The 25,641-nt window shown below is 34.2% G+C and overlaps 1 protein-coding gene across 4 annotated transcripts in view; it reads left to right on the top strand.

The window, feature by feature from the left end:
• WASHC3 (WASH complex subunit 3) overlaps window positions 1-24,416 on the top strand; it is a 38,963-nt gene extending 14,547 nt beyond the window's left edge. For 2 of the 4 annotated variants that reach the window (XM_016127077.2, XM_016127076.2), the window contains exons 6-7: window positions 15,942-16,006; window positions 24,160-24,416. In XM_016127077.2, the coding sequence (XP_015982563.1) occupies window positions 15,942-16,006; window positions 24,160-24,244 (150 nt within the window). In that variant the 3' untranslated portion in view covers window positions 24,245-24,416. Of the gene's footprint in view, window positions 1-15,941; window positions 16,007-18,083; window positions 18,797-24,159 lie in introns of those variants that run through there. The other 2 variants (XM_036237363.1, XM_036237362.1) reach the window with 1 other exon arrangement.
• Window positions 24,417-25,641: the final 1,225 nt, after the last annotated feature.

The raw sequence follows: 25,641 nt of genomic DNA, 5'->3' as shown, positions 1-25,641 counted from the left end.
CATAATAAATACATTTTTAAAGCTAGAACCCAGGAAAGTTTAAGCCAAGTGTAAAATATGGACTGTTAAAAACAATATGTTTGACTCTTTCAAACAAAACAGGAAAAGTTCAGAGTAACTCTGCAAGGCTTTTTTTTTTAGTGTTTTCTTGCCTAACGTATATAAAATATGAAGTGGGACAATCTACTTGATGATTTCTATAAGAATGCTCTGAAATCTTTGATAAAAGACTGTATCTTAGGATATTCTTGATGCATTACCTCTAATTTTACAAAACTTTTAAAAACTCTTGTTTTCCTTTTCTGTATAATTTCACTGTCCATTTATTCCACAGATATTTATTAAACACTTACCTTAAGGTATTAAGTGATATCTAGATTTATTTAGCCAGCTAAGTTTCCCAGACACTTGAAATTTTTATTTTTGTGTTTTAGGAAAATTCCATTGCTTTTCAGAATTATATATATCATATATATGTGTATATACATATATGTATTTAAATGACTCCTTAAATATTCATTTTTCTTATCATATGGCTTACTGTGTCACTAGACGTAAAAGCCAGAGTCCTTCACAGGCCCATGGGATCCTACACAATTTAGCTGTCCCCTGTTACCTTTCTGACCTCGTGTCTTTGCCTACTCCAGCTCCACTGGCCGCTTTGATGTCCTTGGAATAAATACATGGGCAGTCTTCTCTCGAGGCCTTTGCCTCTGCTATTCTCTCCCCCTGAAACATTTTTTTCCAGATATTTTCATGGTGTACTCCTTCACTTCCTTTAAATCTTTACTCATGCTAATTTCTTTCTGACCCCATTCCTTTTACCCCTTACCTGCTGTATTTTTTTTCATGTAACCTTCCATTGAAATGTAAAATACTGTATATCTTACATACTTACCTTGTGTCACTCCCACTACTAGAGTATAAACTCCATGAAGATAGGGAATTTTTTATGTACTGAACTATTCCCAGTTCCTAGAGTAATACCTGACACATAGTATTTACCTACGAATGAAAATGCTTGTATTTTCTCTATGCCATTTTACCTTTTTTTTTTGTTTACACTAGCTCAGTGGTTTTTAGACTGAGAAACTTTGTCAAAATGCAAGTTTCTGGTCCTTACCCTACTAAATTATAATCTCTGGAGTTGGGTCTTAGAGCTAGAGCATATGTATTTCTAAAAAAGCCATTCTGATTAAGAACTGTTTAAAAATATTTCAACCTATATTATAACATAATTTTAAAAGTTTTATTTAGAAATATTTAAGATAGAATAAATCATTATTCATTTTATTAAAAACAAAAACCGTTCTCTGGCAGTACTTCGAACTCAGCTTCAGCCTATTCTTTTCACTTAGTGTCAGTATGAGCAAGGGTTCCGTTTCTTCTCAGACTTTTCTGTTTTTAGCCCAATTTTCCTGATATGTGTCCTTTACGTTCCCCCTGCCTTTTTTGGTGCAAGTATTTCTAATTCCTCAACCTTTCCAGAGTTCTGGAAGTACTGCTTTGTGGTATCTCTTTCCTCAGGCACATGCACTTGGCCTTCCTCTACTATGCTAAGTCATCAATTATTCTTTTAACTGCTTTGAATTTCCATGTTACTGTTGTTCATATATGCCTCTTAGTCATTAAAATTGGAGTTTATGTTCTATTTCTTTGTGCCTTATTATTTGGGGTAGTTTTCAAGAAGAAAGAGGGCAGTAACATCTTTACACTGCCATCCTGAAACTGCAAGTTTATCCAAGCTAAATTTACTTTTATTGTTTTTAGTTTATTGTGCCAACCTGTATCCCAGAATCTTATTACCCAACTTTTGTTCCTACGGCTCCCTGTCCTGAATTCCATTCTTCATACAAAACCACAAATCCTTCCCCATACAAGCTTCATGCTTTTCTACCTCTGAATCTAGATTCCCCTTCTCTTGATTACCGCTTGTCCAAATTGTACTCATCCGACATGTTCCTGTGAACACTTCGGCTAAATCATCCCAGATTCTGAACTAACCAACACATAAAACTTCAGTAATAATATCTCCCTTCATTGACCTATCTGACCACTTTATCTATATTTTTAATGAAACGTATCACTTCATACCATGTTGAATGATTACTTATAAATATTTTTATATCTTCTATTAAAAGAAAACTATGACAGGAAGAACTGTATCTTGATTCATCTTTGTATTCATTTTAACATTTTGTCCATAAGGGTGTTCAATCAGCATGGACTATTTTATCCTGCATATTAACTCTCCTTCTTAGCTTTGTGTCACCTGGAAATGTATAGAAATGCTCCCATTTCTTCATGTCACTGATTCAAAATGTTTTCTAAGACCAAACCAAGAATAGACCAGTAGAGGTCTGCCTCATATTTGACACGAATCTGCCAGTCATTACTCTTCTTAAGCCCTCTATAAAGCCACCATTTCTCCTGTTTCCTAAGTATATCGTGGGTGATAGTCAGAATCCGCACCACAGCTGTAGGCTATGTGTTTGACAATGCCCAGGATTGTTTTTCCTGGGCATGGTCACTATCAGAGTTCCTGTCACTTCTACATCATCATTCAGTTTTGTGTTTTTGTTGAAATGTAAGTATGAAATAGTTAAATCAGTTCCCCTAGTGCTTCCTTTACCTGTTGAAGGATAAAATTTTTCAACATACAAGAATTTATCAGATGCTCTGATTTGAGCAAAATTAAGCTCCCAGTGTATTTTATCCTTGTTGTTATTTGCAACACGTTTCAGAAAACTTCATCTAAATCCTCCATCTGGTCAAGTGGCCAGAAAGTATGCTCTACTTGATAATACCACTATTGCCTTTTATTAGTCTCACTTAGGGGTTCCTTTATCCCATGTTTAAGAATTTCCATACTCATGTATATGTGTTAATTTACAGCTCTTTCTCCTTCCATTGTAAAACATTGTAATACATGCCTTTCAAATGCTATTTCCCATTTATTTCATCCCACTAAGTGTTAGCGATCTCTGAGAATTACTTATTTTGAAATTTCAGGTTTGCTCTCTAAACACACACACACCTTTTTTTAGGCTTTTTTCTATTTCTTTATATCTCTCCTCTTAATAATTACCCGCTAGTTCTCCCACTGTTCTTTTTTGCCCATCATATTATTATTATTCATAGTCTTGCAGTTTTAATTGAGGATTTTAAAATTTTATTTTTTTATTGAAGTAACATTAGTTAATAACATCATATAAATTTCAAGTGTACAGCATTACAATTCAATATCTGTATACTCTATTGCATGCTCACCACCAAAAGTCTAGTTTCCATCTCTTATCATATATCCTTTACCCATTTCACCCCTCCCCCATCCCTTTTGCCCTCTGGTACCACATTTCTATTATCCATATCTATGCGTTTTATTTTGTTCATGTTACTTTTTTGTTTTATATTCCACATATAAAAATCATATGGCTTTTGTCCTTTTCTGTCTGACTTATTTCACTTAGCGTGATACCTTCAATCCATCCAAGTTGTAGCAAATGGCAATATTTCATCTTTTTTTGGCTTAGTAGTTTTCCATTATGTATATCTATACCATATCATCTTTATCCATTCATCCATTTATGGATACTTAGGCTGCAAATAATGCTGCAGTAAACAAAGGGGTGTTTTTCAAATTAGTGTTTTTATATTCTTTGGATAAATACCCAGAAGAGGAGTTGCTGGATCATATGGTAGTTCTAGTCTTAATTTTTTAAGAAACTCCATGCTGTTTTCCATTTTGGCTGCACCAATTTGTGGTCACACCAATAGTGCACAAGTTTCCTTTTCTCCACGTTCTCTCCGACACTTACTTCCTGTCTTTATGAGAATAGCTATTCCAACAGGTGTGAGGTGATATTGCATTGCAGTTTTGATTTGCATTTCACTAATAGTTACTGATGTTGAACATCTTTTCATATGCCTGTTGGCCATCTGTATATCTTCCTTAGAAAAATGTCTATTTAGAACCTCTGCCCTGAGGATTTTTTTTATCCTCTGATTTCAGTTCAAAGCTCCTTGGTCATAATCTTTTGGTTCTTCTGAGCTATTTAGCACTTTTCCAGGAGTATAATCATTCTAATGCCATGAGCCAGCACTGAAAATGCTGTTCTTCAAGCACCATCTGCATCGCTAGTGTTTTCTATATCTATATCTTTACAGAACTATAACTAGAACAGACAACAGTACCACCTTGCTTTAGAAAATGCCTCACAGAAAGTCATCAGACACCCTTTACAATGTGTATCATTGAATCCTTCAATTTCTGCCATTGACGTGGGAAGAATCTAGGTGGCTTTGTATCTATATTCCCTTACATGGTGAAATGCCTCCTGTTTTCTGTGTTAGTTTCTAATCGTTTATTCTGCTAAGGTGGTTCAGTTCCTTTAGTGTGACTGAGAACAAACAAGGTTCAAAGGGATATAGACAGAAAGAAAAACAAATTTGACCACTTCCTATAAGGAAGATCCTAGCACCAGGCTTCATTGCAAATTGCCTTATCAATACTGGAAAATGTTTCACTTTCCCAACAAGATGTAGATTTTTATTAAAATGCCCAATTTTTCCTGACCTCAGAGGGTGGCTAATTTTTCTCTAGCTTACCCATTATTCAAAATTTAGTTTTAGTTATGAATGTAGAGAAAGACCAATATCAGCATAATTAATCAAAATAGTTGTACTTTGCCTATTGATATGGTCTTAAGTTGTTTATCACCCATTGTACACATTAATAGATGTTACCAAAGCTGAATTTTAGAAACTTATATTCTGTATAAGGAATTAACAAAAAATAAGATAGCATAGTCTCCAAAAAACCTATCTTTGGGGGGAAAAAATCACTGTATTTATACTAAGAATATAAAAATCTATTCCTAAGATCCCCCAAATAATATTTCTATGCCATCTAAAGGGTATTAACAGTGCCAGAAGCCTTCTCACCTCCTAAGAACAAGAATAGGATTTCTTTTATTTTCAATTGCCTTTATATTTTTATCATTTAAAAATGAGTTGTTGTTCCATAACCAGAATCTTATACCTATAATTCCATTTAAGCTGTTTATCTTTTTCCAGAGAGTAGACAAATGTTTCTCAAGCCATTTTGCTAGTATAGCCTCTTTACTAGTATAAAAACTTGAATTTGCTGACAATCCATGTAGTAATCACTCACTTCGGGTAGGGAGACATAGGAAGTCCTACAAATCACAAATACAGATTTAAAAAAGTTTTCAGGCTTCCTAAATATCAGTGAATTACAGTCTTTTTGGCTTTCTTCCTGAGCTGCTGTGAAGTCTTCTCTTTTGTGGGTCCGGCCTATCTCCTGGAATGTACTGCTGTCATTTCGCTTTCCCTTAATTGTCACATACTTGCACACTATTTTAGAACCTAGGTAGTTAAAAGTGCCTAATTAATATAAACTCCTTTGAACATAAATCAGCAGAATTTTTCAAATGTCACAGCTACCAGTTCACAGGGTCATAAGGAGTACCTCCTTTTTTGATCCTATACCTTTTTCTGTCACTCCTGGATTAATACCCTTTGTCAAATATAAGAGTGATTACAGTTCCAGAAGTAGTTGTTTATGTGGGACATTGGAATGCCTAAGAGTCCATCCAAGTCTTTACTCTGTACTTCTGGGACACAACATGATATAGTTAACTTTGTCAGTACAGCCCTGTGTGACCATGTTCAGGTCATGTCACCTCTTAAGACCTTAGTTTCCTCATGCATAAAATGAGATCTGACATTCTCTCTAGATTTATGATCTATTTAATTGATCCCCAGATTTGGATCTCATTATTAATTAATTTTCCTGGAACACCTGCTGGCATTTTCTGGTTCCCCCCCCCCTTTCAAGTAAGTTTTACACAAGATTTTTCAGTGAGTAATACTGTCGCGTTCCAAATGTGGCAGATAATTGATTCTGATTTAATGTTTGTTGTCATAATAGTGCAGCACAAGCCTTTACTAAATTACATATTGCTTTTATAACTTAACTGGAATTGTGTACATAGATCACTTTTCCAACAATTCTCCCCCTTTTACTGGCAGAGCTTGGTGAATTCTTTGCCAGTAATAAATTGTGCATTGGGAAAGTCCGACTTCTACATTAAGAACCTAATGACTTGTATTTTTTGAAACCATATTTGCCAAAACAGTCTCTTCGGACACTTAGGCTTTTTTAAAGCTCTATTTTCTTTGGCTGGCTTAAAATGTGAATTAAATAATCTCCTTGGTTCTGGTGGTTCTGATGCATCTGTTGCCAGTAGTGGATGTTGGCCTGGGGAAATGTGACTTCCATTACCTAAGGATGAAGAGTCTCCAATTGATTATTAAAGATATTCATCAAGAAGTTATGTACCCTGGCCCTTGTGAAACTAATCAAACATGAAGTAGAGCACTCTTTAGATAAGGTGTAGTTTTTGTAAGAGTAATTAAAGGATTTAAAACCTTGTTTGGGATATGACCCCAGTGCAGCTTTCCATTGTCTAGAGAGCTCGGGGGTAAGTTCATTATCAGTGATCAACAGTGTAGTCAAAAGTAGTCAGAAGTGCTTTGTATATATCCAGAGCTGTGCAAAATACTGCTGTGGATTTAGTTTAACAACTATATGCTATTTCTTCTTTCATTATATTTGTTTAACTCTGTAGGTATTATAATATTAATGTGTGTTTCGTTTCTTTTATGATACCTAAGACTAATCGATATCAAGATCAGTATTTTTTGAGTACATAAAGGTTAGAGGGGGCACAACTTTTTGTGGTGTTTTCACCGTATGATGTGCATTGAAGATAAAAACTACATGTACAGTGATTGATTTCTCACACACATGACTGTAGATACAGATGCAAATGAACATTTAATTTGTCTGTTTAATTCATTGCATAATTTAGCCAACTTTGAAAATTGAAAAAGGGAACCTACAACTAGTTTTTTGTTGTATTTTTGGCAAAGAACTACCAAAATTACTTATTCTCTGCTAACGTCAGTGAACTAACTTCTCACGAAACCAGGTGTGAGAAATTATTGTGCCAGTTTTGCAGATTGCCATTTGTCAATATTCTGACTGCCTTCTGAACCCTTCCCAAGTTACCTTCAAAGTTAAGAAGCTCAGAACCAGTCATACTGTGTACACATTTAACGGTGAGAAGTATTGCTTTTAAATGGCCTATTTCCCCTTTTGTTTATTCTTTTCTATTTTATTTTTCTTATATGTGTTTATTAGAGAGCAGAAAACAGTGATATTTCTAAATTCAGTTGTAAATTTCTTACTTTGAAAGAAAAATGTAGTGGGCAGGTACTACTAAGTTAAATGGTTGTCACTATCCATTTGGTAATATTGTATGCACATGCCTTGATTCTTATCTGTTTCTCATATATTCTCTGATATCACTGTTGCCATAAGCATAAAGCTCAGAATACTTTGATACTGACATCTCATATTTTTCATTATAGTTATCCTCAGGTAGCATTCAGTTAACCAGGAAAGTGTTGATTTTTGAATAATTTGTTTCCAGGAACTAGTTATTAACCATAACTGTTTTTATTTGTGGTGCTCATAGTTTTTTGGAAAAATATATTTTGAACTGTAAACTTCATTTTCAATCATAGTTGAAAAATTGTCCCATACCAACAAGCTGGTGTATACAAATTGGCTCCATGAGAGTTGTAGAAGGATTTTGTTACTGTACACTTGAATTCTTTGTTTTTAAATAATATGTCAGATAATTAAAAATAATTTTAAAAGGTGGAGTAAGTGAAACAAGAAAATTAAGAATGCAAAACCATCTTTCAAAAATAATTGATAAGATAATTTAGGGTGCTAAATTTGTCAAATCAGTTTTTCTTAAGTATGAAATTATGTTTGAAGAATATATTTCTTCAGGAATATAGTCTGTATATCCTGTCCTTATGTCATCGGAATAATATTTAAAATGATTGACATAATGTATAGGACAGCTTATCTGAAACAGTCATTTCAAGCCAAAACATGTAATTCTTTGTTTCAGGTAATTTTGCTAGATGCCAATAACATTTATTTCATCTTCCATAAATTCAGTATAACACCAGACCTCTGTATGCCTCTCCCCGCAAAAGAAAAAGAAGGAATATAAGCAAGCAAGCAAACACAGGGAAGGGAACTTTCAGAGAAGATGAGCTTAAGGCAGTTTTATATTTCATAGGAATTTCTTTTAAATGATATATAAAATGGGAACCAACAAAGACAGGGACATTTAGCAGAAAAATATTTTTAATGTTTAACTTTATATCTCTCATTCCAACCCCTTTAAACAAGAAGTTTAGGACTTAGAAGTTGTGACAAAAGGAACATTACTATTAAGATTCGTAAGGAAGCATTTGATGACATACACGAACAGTGACAGTTTTTATACTTGCTAAAATGTGTGGTGTAAATTAAGGAGTTACTTATTTAGATTTATTCTTTTTAGAAATATTGTGATTCTCACCCTAACTATAAGTCTGTTTGTCTAAGACTGGTTTATTAATGGAAGAAAAAGTAAAGACCAGAGGAGCATGAGCTGTCCTAAAGATGTCTTAGAGCTTTTAGAGACCATTAACTTGAGGAAGATATTTTAGTACTTTATTTGGGCAAGGATCTCAGATAGTGTAAGCAGTCATAATGGGGTGGACACTCCTGGTGTGGAAGATAATGTGCCTTGAATAGATTACAGCAGTGTAAGATACAACAGCATATCTTGTTTGTAAGTTAATTTTTTGAAAAGGATTATTTTATAATTTGGAGACAATGCTACTATGTTAATTATATTTTATAAAGAAATAAAATTGATTTCAAAATGTTTTATTGGAAAAAACGAATGAAAATTATATTTTCCTCTACCTGAAAATAACTATACCTTTTGTATTTATGTTTTTTTTTTTTCAGATTTTCCATTTCATTTTATTTTTCATTAAATTTATAGGGGTGACATTGATTCATAAAATCAGTTTCAAGTGTACAATTCAATAATGTATCATGTGTATTGCATTGTGTGTTCCCCACTCAAATCAAATCTTCTTCTCTCACTATATGTTTATCTTAATACTACAATTTAAAAAAATATCTCTAGACCTAAGTTTCAACTTTCCAGAGTTTTTTCATAGTATGATGCAGCATCCCAACTTTTCTTTTTCTTTTCCAAGCTAAAATTCACAAATGACTTTTGTTAAGTTAGACCACATGCTGATGACACATTAATATCAGATTCAGGGCCCTTCATTGTTGTTCTGTAGCCCATGGAATCTCTAATTATGGCCATCTCTCTTTAAATGGGTACCTATGGTCATTGAATGAAAAATTTATAATACAACAGTTCAAACACATTAACACTATTGAAAAATTAGTTCAAAAGAGAATATTCAGTGATTTCAGTCAGTAGAATTATCTTTATAATTAATTACTAAGAATTCCATTTGTTACGTATTTTATTGCTATATTTGGAGATGTTTCTTTAAATCCTCTTGAATAGTTTTTCCAGAAATTGAATTAGAGACCATCTGAACTTATTATACTTTAATTTGAATAGTGAATTCCAAAATGATTTACTATAAAAATTCTTTTAAAGTTTTTATTCCTAGAAAGTAAATGTATAATTAGATTTAGGAAATTCTAATCAATACATATTATCAACAACATAGCATTTGAGTGAAATGAGGTATAGCCAAGTTATAATGTAGCAGAAGTATTCACAATGGCATTATAGCATTAATTAGCCTATCAAAGCAAGTCTTTAAATTTTAGATATTGTTTTTGCATTATAATGGAGGAAAATGGGTTTTCCACAGCACCAAATTACTCTTAACAAATACTTGAGGGGCTACGAAATCTCTAACACCTAATATTTATCACGTTAAAAGAATATCTAGTGGAAACATCAGTCGTATGGAAAAATTGATGGAGCTGTGTTTTCAGTCTCGTAACAGTAGATCCCTTTTTGAAATAATTTTTTAAAAGTTTCTTTGCTAAGCATTTAGGTTAACCTTTCTTCTGATACCTAAAAGGCATGAGTGGAACTGCTAGCATATTTATTTTATGAATAAAGTATTAGTAACTGCCTTACCAGCTTCTTGGGGCCCTGGTCATGGCCCATATCATTCTCATCCATTTTGTCATGTGATTTCTTCCTTCATCTTTAAAGATATCTATCTGATGCACAGGTAATGAGGAATACTTTCTCCCTGTGAATCCAATCTCTTTAGATAATCATTGGAAAGGGAATAATTTACTGCTGACTCCATAGAAAGCTATGTGAATAGTATCAGTCAAAACTTGTGAACTTTTTTGCCCATTTAGGTTCAAATTAATGACCCTTGGAGGCAACAGTATCAGAGTTAATATCAGAATCTATCATTTTCTAAATCTGTGTAGTCATTAGAAATACAGCTTTCCTTTTTTTAGATATCCATATTCATCCTGAAATAATTAAGAGATTTAATTTTGTATCCCTTCACAGAAAGCTCCCAGGAGAAAAGATCGTTGAGCATGCACATGCTTTGGTATTATGGTTTGTTCAGTAAATGTTCATTATCTATTATATAGAATATTTCATCTGAAAATTTTATCCTAAATATGACATCTTACTAATATAGTTTATAAAGTACAGTATAGATATTTTCAAAGAGCATTATTGAAAATCAGAAGGCAAAGAAATGATTGAGTCAATTTTACTAAGTTACAGTTTAAGTGAAAGGAGCCTGATTGGAGGACTGGCTGCTTTTTCCCACCTCATAACATCTTTTCCACTCCTATTCATTCCCTCTCCCTGCAAATAAAAAAAGTACCGACACTTAGCAGCTCAATAGATCTTTTCTTTATTGTTGACCTAGGTAGGGAAGAAAACTTCATAAACCTCATATTTTCCATCTTTCATAACTGCATTGTTGTGATTCAAACTCATAAATGGAGAGGAAAAACTCTAAAATATAAGGAGCTTTTTTTTATGTTATTTTAAAAAAGGAAAGTTATTTATCTCTATTAGATTTTTTCCCTTCTAAAACTAGGAAAATTTCAACATGGTTTATAAAGGAATTTAGTAGCTTGGCTTTCATTAACACAATAACAAGTAAACGTAAATATTGGCAGTGCTATAACCTCCAAACAGTTTTTGTGATATAAGAAACTAGTATTCAATTATTAGTGTTGCCATCATAATTTCATTACTGTGGCTTCTTTACACACTTTCTCCAGTGACGCAAATACAGACATGATTTTTTGGAACATCAAACTTATGGCTGCCTTCTCTCGTCTTCATTACTTATGTTGGACAAACTGCCATTATCACTTGCCAAAAATAATCCCACAGTTCAATAGACTTCAGTTTGAGGTCTCTCATGTCCTCCTTAGACCACCAGTAGCCTTGTCTCTTCGAGATTAGAAATTGGACACTTTTTTTTTTTGATGTTTAGCAAACCAGACTGTTCCTTAACCTCTAATAATAAATATAGAAAACAACAGATTTTCTAAGCAACATCACTAGAAACAGCAGCAAATCCCTTTATAACACAGACCAAATTATTTTTGTATCAAGCTTTATGAGATTTGTATTTAGATAATGATTATAGTAGTCTCTAATAGAGTACAATATTATAAGTTGTATGTATTTTCCTTTATATCCAGATATAGAAATGACTAAAGAGTTACTAAGTTTTGATAATATCTGTATTCTCTTGCTGGAAACAGCTTTAAGAAACTAAGGGTAAAAAATGGAGCTTATAGATGCAGACTTCCATTATTCTTACACTATAACCAAGTCCATGAAACCGCTGTTAAAATAGGGACCTTATTTAATTCCACCGACTTCTCTGTTTCCTATTTCTCCTTCCCTTTACCACCTCCCCTCATTCCCACCCTACACGCACTTTCTTTGCTATGTTTTAGGAAATGATTTTTTAACCTCATTTTTTCCCCCTTCTGTTTTCTTGGCTTTGTAACTTATTTGTATAACCTTTCTATCGATATTCTGTGGATTATGCTAAAGTATAGTAAATAAATCACATAGCTGAGTTTGTAGAAAGACTTTATACCAGCAAACCATAGTTAATAGAAACTGAGAGGTCTTTTTAAAGAAGTATGGTGTTACATCTCTGCATTTTTCTCATTTCTTCTTAGCACTCAATGTTTTTTAATGAAATGTTTCAAACTTTTAACTTTCCCTATTATATTAAGTAGTTGAATGGTATTTAATTATCAAGTAAAATTCTCAAACAAGTGGTCAGCTTTCTCCTCTATTATTAAATAACTTTTATTAAATAATTAACTACATTTTATTTAAAAATCTTTCTCTCAAGTCTTAGTTCCAGATAATATATTTTAAAAGTGGTGTTTATTTTAATCTCGTGCTTACCTTATCCCAAATGTAAGGGTCTGTTAACATGGAATGCCCCTAAGCAAGTAACTGCTTTTTTTCCTATCTTTCATTTATCCTTAAACATCATAAGCTAACAAAAAGCCCAAAGTTTTACCTTCTACCATCTTTGCCTTCCAAACCAACCATATTTCATTTTTCAGAATACCTTCAATATTGCCCCATGGAACAGTATTACAAAACCATACAGGAGTGTGGTTTTGAAGATACTTTCGTGATGGTGTTATTTCTTTTTATCCATCTTATATTTAGGATGTATTTAGGTGTCCATTGTTATCTAAGTCTTAGATTACATTTTACTAATTTATAAAGTCAAACCTAAAAATTATGAAGATAAATGTATAAATGGACTTATAAATGACAGCCTTGCCTTTGCTCCTTCTCAGGAGAGAGACTCTTTCTGGTAACCTGTAAATCCGAAAGAAAGCTTTAGCTTTCCCGACCTCCTTTAACCTAGCTAGCCTCCTCCATAGCAAAAATAGGAGATTATGGTTGTAGAAGTCATCTTTTCTGGACATTTTTTAAAAAGTAAATGAAACTTAAATTTTTAATATATTTTCAGATTTTAAAAATGAGGATTATAGTTAATAATGATCTGAACGTAATTCACAAGGTCCATAACGTTTCTGTGAGAGATTTATCGTCATTAACCTTGAAGACTCTTCATATGGAGTTTGTAATCCGTTTGATGCTCATTTTTAGTATATGCTTGCCTAGACTTAAACACAGATTTTATTGGGTAAAATGTAAAATAAAATCAGCATTTTGAAGGAAGGAAATATCTGGACAAGTATACTTAAAAAATATTGAGACAAGGTTACTTACAGTATAATTTAAAGATTTGTATATATTTCTGTCTTTCTGATTTTCATTTTAAATAAGCTCCCAGCCCAACTTCAAGACTCACCTCAGTGAATCCTTTACTGGTCATCCACTGTATCTGCCTTTCCCTGGTTCTGACGTTGCCCACTATGCAGGCCTGTGTTGTGATCCTATGTTTAACACGTGTATTAGACTGTTCTCCCTGAAGGCGGGGGCCGATTATTTCTTTTATTCTCTCAGCAGAAAGCATTGTGCTGCTGTAGTGGTGTTAATCACTGAGGTGTGGGATTGCGATATCAGAATTCTACTGACCACAGTAAATTTACTCCTAACCACCCTGTTAAGATCCCTGAGACCAAGGGACAGCTACAAAAGAAAGCAGGGGAACCTTAGCTGGGTTTGTGCCCGGAAGCTTCAGGATAGGGCTATGAAAAATTAGACAGGATCATCAGAGTTCCTAAAGGTCCTCTTTCGTTCCTTAGATTCAAAACCGAATGTCACAACTGGATAGTGACATGGGAGGACCCAAGGGAAGAGTATGCAACAGCGCTAGAGAGATAATTGAGTTTTCCCATGTGGGCCCTGGCGCAGCTTACCTCTTCTGCCATGTGGGGTGAAGCGATATGAGGGAGGGGGGCCCAACCATGTGTACAACCTTTTAAAGCACAGTGACCCCACCTACTTTTGAAAGTGATATAATCAAAGTCCTCAAATTTAACACGCCTTTTGGGATGATGTGAAGAGGAGTTAACAAAGAAACTTGACCGCATCTTCTCCCCTTAGAGCTTTATGAGTGAGCCTTTCAATAAATGTTTATCCATCAAATCAGTTTCCAAGTAAATTTGTACTCATTTCTGACTTAGCCTTATTGGTGTTCTAATCCTGAACTTTGAAATTCAGATATTCTCAGTGTTTTTACAGTTAGTAATGGATACACCCAAATATTTAATTTGGGCTTATATGGTATTGGATAAGGCTGATTTCATTAAGTCAGTTAAAATGTGTACCTTTAGATTATTCAAGTACTCTGCACATATGAATATAAAAGCAAAATAAGAACTATTTTAACAAGCCATCTAAAAGGCCTTGTTTTAGGTGTATGTAGAGATATATAAAGGAGGCATTTTTTTAGCTTCTATTTCTTTTCTAGTTTTATTAAACAATTGACATCTATCACTGTATAAGTTGAAGGTGTACAGCATGATGGTCTTATTTACATATATTGTGAAATGATTAACACACAGGTTTATTTAACATCCATCATCTCATATAGATACAATAAAAAGAAAACAATTTTTCTCCTTTTGCCGAGAATGCTTAGAACCTCTCAACAGCTTTCCTGCATGTCGTACAGCTGTGTTAACTACAGTCATCATATTGCATGTCACATCCCTGGTACTTATGTGTCTTATAACTGGGAGCTTGTACCTTGCAACCACTTTCCTCCAACTCCTCCTTCCCCTACACCCTTGATAAACACAAATCCGATCTCTTTTTCTATGAGATTGTTTTGTTTTGGATGTCATGTATGAGATAATATAGCATTTGTCTTTATCTGACTTATTTCGCTTAGCATAATGCCTTCAGGGTCTTTCCGTATTGTCACAAATGATGGGGTTTTCCCATTTTTTTATGGCTGAATACTATATATATTTATAGATACAGATATCGATATAGATATATAGCTGTATATCTCACAACTTCTTTATCCATTCATCAGGGGGCTCTTAGGTTGTTTCCATGTGTTGGCTATTAGAAATAATGCTTTGAACCTTGGCATGCAGCTATCTTTTCAAATTAGTGTTTCATTCCTTTTTCTAGGAGTAGAATTGCTGAACATATGGATTTTTAATTTTTTGAGTAGTCTCCATATTATTTTTCATAGTCGTGGTACCAATTCAGTTTCACCAGCTGTGTACAAGGGTTCCCTTTTCTCCACATCAACTCCAATATTTGTAATTCCTTGTCTTTTTGATGATGGTCATCCTTAAATGTGTGAGGTGATACCTCATTGTGGTATTAATTTATATTTCCCTAATGACTAGCGATATTGAGCATTTTTTCATATAACTGCTGGCCATTCATATATCTTCTTTGGAAAATGTCTGTTCAGGTCCTTTGCCCATTTTTAACTTTGATTATTTAATTTTTTGCTATTGAGTTGTATGAGTTTTTTATATATTTTGGATATTAACCCCTTACCAGGTACATGGTTTGCAAATATTTTTTTCCATCCTGAAGGTCATCTTTTTGTTTTGTTGATGGTTTTCAAGAAAATGTGCTGCTTAAGTGAGCACATGTTGATGGTTTCTTTTGCTGTGCAGAAGCTTTTTAGTTTAATGCAGTCCTAAATTATTTAGTTTTATTTTGTTGCTTGTGGTTTGGATTTGATTTTCAAAAAATCACTATCAAGGTTCATGTCAAGAAGTTTTTTTCTTATGTTTTTTTTCTAGGAGTTTTATGATTTGAGTATTTAATCTGTTTCTAGTTAATTTTTGTGAATGGTCAAAGGGGTCTAGTTTCATTCTTTTACATGCAAATATCCAATTTCATTTATTGAAGAAACTGTCTTTTCTCTATTGAGTATTCTTGGCTCCCTTATCAAATATTAGTTAACTGTATATGCTTGGGTTTATTTCTGGCCTCGTAATTCTGTTCCATTGGTCTATTTTTCTGTTTTTATGAAGGAAGCATTTTGACTAATTGAGTTGTTATATTGTGTTTTTTGCTTAGGGTGTTCCAGTGATGGCAATAAGAAACAAAATGATATCAGAAGGACTAGATCCAGATCTTCTCGAGTAAGTAATTTTTCTAATATAATTATATTACTGTCAAAATGTTGAATTTATCAGCTATAATAAGAATATTTTAAACTATATTTTTTTTTCTATACAGTGTTTTATAGTTGAAGAAACCACCTTCAAAATAGTGTCTCTGCTATGTTACAAAAATGAAAAAATCTATCCTGTGCTACTAAAACCAGCCTTTGTGCATTTAAGAGCAGTCACAATAGATCAGAGATTAATCTATTTAATTTCCAAAGAGATGGAATTTGATACTAGTTTTATTGCATAGCTACGTAGCCCATCCTGGATAAAATATATCTTTTTTTTCTTTCCATGCTACCTTCATCTTTTCTTTCTTCCATTCTTTCTTTTTAAAAGTTACCTACCAGGTTTTCATTTAAGACCATAGTGTGTAGGAAATTTAATCTACCATAATTTAAGTTAGGCAAGTTGAGAAATGAATAGGGTAAAGTCTCTCCAGGTCTACATAAATGGTTATTATGAAACTAGGTATCGGTTTGTGTGAGTTTTACAAAATATTTTTTGAGAAATGCTGAAAATTTGTGGCTTAGACATTTGACAGTAATTTATTCCATCCAAGCAAACCTGGCTACATAGCCCATCCTGGATAAAATATATCTTAATGGATTATTCAGAACTAGTCTGTTTCGCAAGTATTTAGATACTTGTATAGAGATTTTCCAGTTTGGGGTTTTAGTTCACCCCAATGTATATAGCTGTATTGTCCAGGCATTCATACTACACCAGCAGTATACCGCTTTGGAATTTGCCTCGGCTGTCAGCCCTTTAGGAAATGTGTGCATTTGGGAGGTAAAACACTATAAAAGTCTTTTCTGTCCTGTTTTATCTTCCAAAATATGAAATTTAAGAATTTTTTTAAAGTTTTCAAGAACAGATTTTCAGTATGTATCTACATTTAATATATATCCAAGTAGAAAACAATTCAAGTACAATGGCATGGATTGGTAATTTGAACTAAAGCATCTCCAGGATATTTGACATTTGTTCTGGAAATTGTTTCTGACACACACTTTGAAAGCAGATGGATTGTGACATATATTTTAATGTGAATTGAACATATGGGTCCAATCTTTTTGGTACTCATTGTAATATATGTTGTAAATATATTTAACATTGACCATGACCTCTTTTTGCTTCTGGAAGCACACAGTAGACCTTCTGTAATAACAGCTAAAATAACCTCTACAATGATGATTTTTCTCTATAGAGAAAATGTAATAAATGGAAAACCAGCAGCCCCGTAAGCATCAGCATATACTGGATATCCAGTCCCTTTCCCCCTTATTAGCTTCATTTCAACCGCTGTCCAGACTAAACCTAGTTCATAATCCTTTACCTAACAAGCCACCCACACTAGCAATTTAAAAATCTTCCTTGATTGTGCCCCCTTCCCTACCCCCTACTGCGTTAGTCACTATGAGTTTTTCATTTCTGTCCTTCACATCTGACCACATGCCTCCATGTCCATTGCTGTTTACTTCAAACTCTCATCATTTCTCTCTTGATTATAATAGCTCCGGATTGGTTTTCCTATTCTCTTTTAATCTGTCACTAAGTGGATTTGTTCATACTTCATTTTTGCTTCAGATCTTTCTGTGACTCTCCATTGCCTTCAACATGTAGTCTAACATATTAGAATTGCGTATTGCTTGTATCATCAAGACCCAGATTCTCTAACTTCATTTCTTGCCACTCTTCCATACACGCCTGTCCCACGTAGCTGTAGCAAACTACTGGCAGGTCCCTGATTGTGTCATTTCCCTATGTTCTTTTGGTATCTTTCAATGTTTTCTTCTCTGTGGAACTCCCCCCATCTTGTTGCACTGGCTGATTTCATATTCTTCAAGACTCCATTGAGGTATCACCACCCTGTCCATAGATGACTACCAAGGGGAGAATCCCCAGTACCCCAATACTTCCTTGATATATCTTACTTAGCAAGTTCGAGGGTATGTCATTGTCTGTAAATGTTGAGAAACATTCAGTTGCAAAGTGGTGCCAAGTTTTAGGGTAGAATTCCAGTAACAGCTAAAACATTGTCTTACAGAAAAGCTACTCCTCAACCACAGCCTGGAGCCGGAATTCTGACCCATTACCTCATCGGTACAGGCCATCGGTCACAAGGGGCACTGGTTGGAGTGGGGGTGACTCACTATGAACTATCACCACTACTACTAGCAAACCATCTCCAACTACATTTAGCTGGATATAAGTGGGGTCAACTGCCTTGTTAAAGAGGAATTCTGGCACTTTTTGAGAATTATGTTTACATAAAAGTTAAAGAGCCTCAGTTTAGGAGAGAAATTCAAGCTGATGAAGAAGAAAATGTGCCACCCAAGTGAAGAGTGTACTTCATTTAGAGTCTTGGGTACATAGTAAGCCTCAGCCGAGGACTTTCAGCAAAGATTGTTCTGTTTTTTTTTTTCTTTTAAAATATAAACATATACTTTTTATTAGCCCTAGATACTAAGACAGACTCATTATAATAGAAGAAATAGCCTAGATCTGTCTGTACTGAGCAAAAAGCAAAGCCAAGGTTAATATAGAAGTAAATACTGATCAGAAAATATATTGCTGTTTGATTGTATGTAAAATTGTGGCAGCTAAGAGTACATGATTTTAAACTAAAACAGTTTAAATGATAAGGGAGAAAAGAGCCTGGCTCTTTTCCTAGAAAAATGGCTATCATTGAATTTTGGAAAGTCTGTAAAACTGAAGAAAATGCCTGATAATTACCAAATAAATAATATTTATTTGCTACTTTTAAGTGATTAATTATTTTTAAAAATCCAAGTTTTTGAAAATAACAGTAGTTCTTCCATAATCAAGAATTAGTCCTGTTTAGCTTATAAAAACTAGTTTCCAATACCACTGAAATAAAAAGTTATGTGAAAGAGTACTTTGATCACCATCACACTCAAAAGAGTTTAAAAGGAAAGAAAATGGAAATTTTAAAAGTTAATCTGTTTCAGTTTTGTATTCAGTATAAAGAATAGGTAAATTGTGCCCTGTAAGTTCTTTCAATCAATGCCTGAAATATTTTTACCAAGGTTAAAAAAAGGAAAAAACATTTCTCTTATGTCCTGTTCTGTACTTACATTTATGTCCCAGAACTAAGGTTACTATTATTACATGGTAACTAATATTTTCACTATTCTAGGATATAGAGGTTAGGCCTGCCCATCAGCATGAGGTGACATTCCTGATGGGTAAGGCTCAGGCTAAAGCAGACTTTAGAAATGGTCAGCTTGCTGGAGTTCAGATTCTGCCCTGCCCTGAATGACCCTGATCTCTCTGTGCATCAGTTTCATCATCAGTAAAATGGGAAATAGAAGAATTCATAGCATTGTTCAGTAAATGTTAGTTGTAATTTGTAAATGTTTTGATGGAGGAAGATGTAAATTCTAAACATTTGGATTTACCAGGCTTTTGGAACACAACTTGTTTATAATCCTGTAGTTGCCTGTATTCCATTATGTTTTCAACAAAGAAATATTTAACATACACACAGCAGCTTTCTTCCCAGATTATATTGTTTTCTCAAACTAAAAAATTTATATTTTAAAATTTGCAGTAAAGAATAGATTTCCGAAATTGAAATTCAAGTGGTCATACTCCATATTCGAAAAAGAATAGTTTTAGCATATTGATTTGGCTAAAGAAAGCATGTGATTGAGTTCAAGTTATTGTGCAGGCTTTGAACAGAACCAGCTCCGCTGGCATTTGTCCTGGAGACACCTATTCAAGAGATTTATACCCTTCTCCCAGACTGTGGAATGACCAGTGTTAGGGTCTCCAGAAGTAAAAGCAGCCACCTCAGCCTGCTTATCACTGAGACAAGAGGGGATTTATTAGTGTTAACCAAAAGGATACTGGAAAACAGGGAAACTTTGTTCATTATATTCAAGGCACGTCCAGCAGATTTTCTTGCCCTCGAAGGGAATTCCTTTTCTGCCAATGATCTCTGTCCACCTCTTGCTACACAACAACATAATAGATTAAAGATTGGGTTTGGGTTGATTGAGGATACCATAGGCCTCATTCCCCAATCAGACAATTCCAAAAATAGGTTTATTTTTTTATTTTTATTTTATTTTTTTAGTTCTTGCTGAGTTGAGTTCCCATTTAATTTAATTGCCAGTCCTCAACCACTGGATGGCAGACTGGCTAGAAAGTATAAGACAGGAAAAGACAATGTCAAAAAAATTGTGATTGGTCACAAGAGTGAGAAAGATAATAAAAATATCAGAAAGATGTAGTGGTTACAGGAGCATTTATGATCTTGCTCCCTGGTTTACGTCATCAGTTCGGCTCAAATAAACTCTCGTAAAACTTTAAAAAAAAAAAAAAAAAAAGGCGGTGTTATATTATCTGTCCAAAAGTTTGGTCATCATTTCATCTTTTGGGTTGATTTATAACCAAAATAGAGAATTGTGGACAAAAAGAGGGATTCTATGGAAAGTAATCTCACAGGGTGATCTGATCATAAATTCCTAACAAGTATGGTGTGTAGTCATGCTCCAGAGATACAACTTTTTAATAAAAGGTTTGTCTTTACCTGATCAAACCCTGTTCATTGTTTCTGTGTACCTAGGTTAACACACCTTTGAAATAACCCCTCTCAAGAAACCCCGTAATCTTGTTAACTATCCTGTAATCTAATCGCTGGCTTGGTTTTTCTCACCCTCATGTAATCTTCCTAAGTTCCCTCCTTAATATCAAATGCATAAAAGAAACTCCAAAACCAGTATTCTTTGGATCATTTGAGATCTTGCTCCCCAGCATATGTTGTCATTTTTGGCTCAAATAAACTTTTATAAAAATTCAAAAGAAAAAAGATGGTGTTAAAAAGCATTTGTGGTCTGACAGTGGCTAAACCTCCAGCTATAAAATAAATAAATCAGGGAGATGTAGTGTACAGCATGGAGACTAGACTATAGTTGACAGTACCGTATTGTATATTTGAAAGTTGTTAAGAGAGTAGATCTTAAAAGTTCTCAAAAGACGAAAAAAATTTTTGTAGCCTATATGTGATGGATGTTAACTATACTGATTGTAGCGGTCATTTCACAATATATACAAATATCAAAATATTATGTTGTATACCTGAAACTAATATAATGTTATATGTCAATTATGTCTCAATTTTAAGAAATAAACAAAGATAAACAATAACAAATGTTGGTGAGGATATGACGAAATTGAAACCCTTTGCACTGTTGGTAGGAATATAAATGATGTAGCCACTATGGAAAACAGTATGGCAGTTTCACACAAAAGTTAATCATAGAATTACCATATAATCCAGCAATTCCACTTCTGGCCATGTACCCAAAAGAAGTGAAGCAAAGGCTCTAACATATATATTGTATACCCATGCTCATAGCAGCATTATTCACAATTGCCAAAGCCAAATGCCCATCCACAGGTGAATGGTTAAACAAAATGTACTATCTGCACGCAATGGAACATTATTTGGCCTTAAAAAGAAAGGAAATTCTGTTACATGCAATAACGTGGGTGAACCTTGAAGACCTTTATTATGATAAATGAAATAAGCCATCTCAGACAAATGTTATGTGATTCCACTTAGAATAGTCAGATTCGTGGAGACAGAACATAGGAGGGTGGTTGCCAAAGGCTGGAGGGAAAGGAAATGGGAAGCTGTTGTTTAATGGGTGTAGAGTTTCAGTTCTGCATGCTGAAGAGAGTTCTGGAGATGGTGGTGATGATTGCACAACAGTGTGAATGTAAAATAAATGACCGCTTCGGAATCCCAAACTTGGTTATGCAATTTCAGTGAAAACTTATATTTCATATAACTTCTCCCCACCCTCCACCCATTGTTCTGCCAAATGGTCTAATCTCATCTGCTGCTGCACCCCAGTATACCTTACACTCTAGCTACCACATGACAGTTTCCAGATGCAGCGTGGCATACCATTCCCATTTTTTAATTTTACACAGAGCTCTGTCATCTTCACTTATTCCCACATTTTCTGTTTGTGGCAAACTCCTGCTCATGTCCCAAAACCCTTCACAAGTGTCTTCATCTCTCTGGAGTCTTCTCTGACTAACCTCAGCAGAGTGAATTACTTTTTCTTTGTATACAAGTGTAGCTAGTACAACTGTATTTGTGTCTATCACTCTGTATAACAATAATTTGTTTGCATGTCTGTCTCCCCCACTAAAACAATCATCTTCTTCAGGGCTAGAATAGCTTGTTATTCATCTCTGTATCTCCAGCTCCTAACACGGTTTCTGGCAAATCGTAGGTACATGATGATGAGGAGGAGAATAATTATATAATAGCACTACTACTAATAATAGAAAATAACATTTATTTACTTACATGTGTCAGATATTTTATTATATACTTTTAGTAATTTATTGTAATCATCACAAGAGTCCAGTTGAGTATAGAGTAGTTAAATAGCTTCCCCAAAGTTACCCAACAAAGAAGTAGCAAGTCTGGGATTTGAACCCAACCAGTCCAGCTCCAGAGTTTGTGTTCTTAACCACTATGCTGTCTGTAACATCACATTTATTAAAAGGTGGTTACACGTATAAATTAATTTTATAATTTCACTCCCTTCTAGGCCTAGCTTTTACCCTTTTCTTAGTAGCATTTATTTTAGGGGAGTCGCGTACATTGTTTTTCTGTTTGTTTGAGTTGCCATAGATACTAATATAATTTTAATGTAGTATTCAAATAATTCCCTCTGGTAATTTTTTTCTTTTTAACAAAGTGAAGACAATAAGAAATCAACTATACAGCAAAGAAAAATTTACTGGGGAAAGCATGCATGTTATTCATGCCCACTTCTTAACAGAGCTCTTGCTGCTGCGAAGAATGATGGAGACTAGGGTCCCATGTTAGAATTTTAGGCAGATCAAGCATCAGTCAAATCCAAGAACTGCTGTAGCCAGCTTTAAAATTTTACTCTATTGAGTATGTATGACTTCCTCAAAGGCATAACCTAAAATCGTACATCAGAGTAAATGGATTTATATGTGACAACTAGGGAGCAATGGCCAGCTTTTTTTTCTGTTTTGTAGCATGCCAGATATAATATTAAAAAAATATCAGCCAAAACTCGTCCATGATTTTTAGTAACTAGAAGTAAATAGCAGACTATACATTTTCTTATTTTCGTAGTAGTAGTTATATCTCTGGCAAAGAACAGTTTTATTTCTTGGTATTCTAAATCTTTAATTAGACTTAAGGAGCTTGAGGGAGAAATAAGTTTGGTAGTTTTTAATTATTAAGATAGAGCAGCTGTATTATTTTTCCTTTACCTCTTACGTTCCCCAAAAGTATACTTGCTTAATTTACTTTCTTGGTAAGAGTGAATAGAGGCTGGGTAATAGTGCTACCATATGACTGACTGATTTACTGACAAATGCCGTGGAGCCTAAGTAGTTGACTTTTAATAACACCATTAAATTTTCATTTTGATTTATTGTAGCAAATCCATGCAAAGTTGGAGTTTAACCATTCACATATCACCTTGTTGTGCATAGGGAATGTTCAAGACACTCTTTTTACCAACTCATAGTTTTTATATTTATTCTCTGACAATAAAACATATTCTCAGCAAACATTAAGAATGGTCTTTGACCAAACACTCTTCTCCCCCACAATATTTCCACATTGCCTGTATTTCTTAACTCTCTTCCATTTTAAAATTTCTCCCGTCAGCTTTCCTGAACATGAAGATTTTCTTTTTCTTTCCATTGTCAGCTTTCCCTTCTCTGTACCTCATGAACACTTGGAGGCTGCATGGTTAGCACTGGTCCTGCCAGCCTCTCCAGATCACATCGCTGTCTACAGTTGGATCTCCATGGTAATGAGAAGCAGAAAGTGCTGAAGTAGCACACTCTGTAAGGACTGGCAAGAGAAAACAGTGCCACAGCCTGTACAGGAATAGCACTTAATCCCCCCGGTGCAGGAGATGCCAGAGAGAAGCACACTGTGGCGGAGAGTGGGAGTCTCTCTCAGTTAAGGACACAGACTTGGCAGATTTATGAGCAGCAATATTCTAGGATGAACCTAATTTACAGTTAGTAAATGTGTTTTTCAACTGGAAAAACCTTTAAAAATGTTTTTTCTTCTCTTTCAGGAGGCCAGATGCTCCAGTGCCTGATGGCGAAGGTGAAAAAAATACAGAAGAAAGTTCAGATAGCGAGTCTTCCTTTAGTGACTAAGCTTAATTATACTAACAATTACATACCCATGTATAAGTGTGCATTTACATTCTGTAGGAAACAGAGCCTGAATTTAAACTCTCAGTCATAAAAACAGCAAATGGACAAATGTCTACCACCAGTCTTCCTCTGTGTTAAAAATAAATAAATAAATAAAGCGTTTATAACCTGGCATAGTGGCTTGTTACCAAAATAAAGGGCCCTGAACCAAGAAATAAAATAGCCTAAAAAAGTGCAATTAGGCTATAAATACTAAGATGGAATATTGCAGGGATGCAATGAACTACATTAAAGTGTATTGGAAGTGATCAAAAATACACTCGATGCAAAAACAAATTTAGCTAAGTGAATCATTCCGTTTTGCTGACTATTTTAGCATGAAAAGTAGTATGTGCATTTATATCACAAATTAATTTCTAGCAGAAAGTAATACTGGATTGAAATCTTCTGTGACAACTTAAACCTTATATATCATACAGTATGGATATAGAACTTATTGATAATATTTAGCATCTAGAGCATTTTACCACTTGGCCATCACTTCATATAATATCAAAGTTAGGTATTCTTATATTTTTTATCAGATAGAAATTGAATTTAAGGTAGTTTCAATGTAGTTCAGACTGAGCAAACATCATTGTCATCAACTCTTCATATTGCCTAAACAGACAAAATATATTTAATTTGCAGTTCTAAAATGCCCTCACCTCACCTTGCAAATAATTCTTCATGAATAATTATTTGCACACAGTCTAGAAACTTCTCCAAACTACAGTCAGCCCTTGGTATTCACAGAAAATTGGTTTCAGGAATCCCTAAATTCATGGATGCTCAAGTCCCTTATGAAAAATGAAGTAATATTTGCAAATAACCTTTGTGCATCCTCCTATATGCTTTAAGTCATCCCTAGAATACTTATAATACCTAATACAATCTAAGTGTTATGTAATTAATTATACTGTATTATTTAGGGAATAATGACAAGAAAAAATTACATGTTCAGTATAGTGGCAACCATCAAAAGCCTAACTACATAGTACATGTTAGCAAGAGTATCACATTTAAAAAAAATATTTTTGATGCACTGTTGATTGAATCCACAAATGCTGAACCCACAGATACAGAGGGCCAACTGTACTTAAAAGGAAAGATATATAAATGCATTTGATTGATGGTACTCAGTTTAGGTCACCTGAAAGTAGACCCTGAGAGAAGGACTTGTCTGTATGTAGGTCATTCGTGAGATGATTTCAGGAAACAAGAGTGGGAGAATAGAACAACTAAGGGAGCAACCCTGGAAGAGGTATGTTATCGAGGTTGCCGTTTTGAGCATAAGTACTCCAAGACCTCCTGAGAAGCTTAAAGAATGACTCTCAGCATTGTCTACCTAATATAGA

Source organism: Rousettus aegyptiacus, unplaced genomic scaffold, assembly GCF_014176215.1.
Source record: "Rousettus aegyptiacus isolate mRouAeg1 unplaced genomic scaffold, mRouAeg1.p scaffold_m13_p_2, whole genome shotgun sequence".
Taxonomy (NCBI): Eukaryota; Metazoa; Chordata; class Mammalia; order Chiroptera; family Pteropodidae; genus Rousettus; species Rousettus aegyptiacus.
Note: the sequence above shows the minus strand (reverse complement) of the source record. Positions and strands in the feature narration are given on the sequence as shown.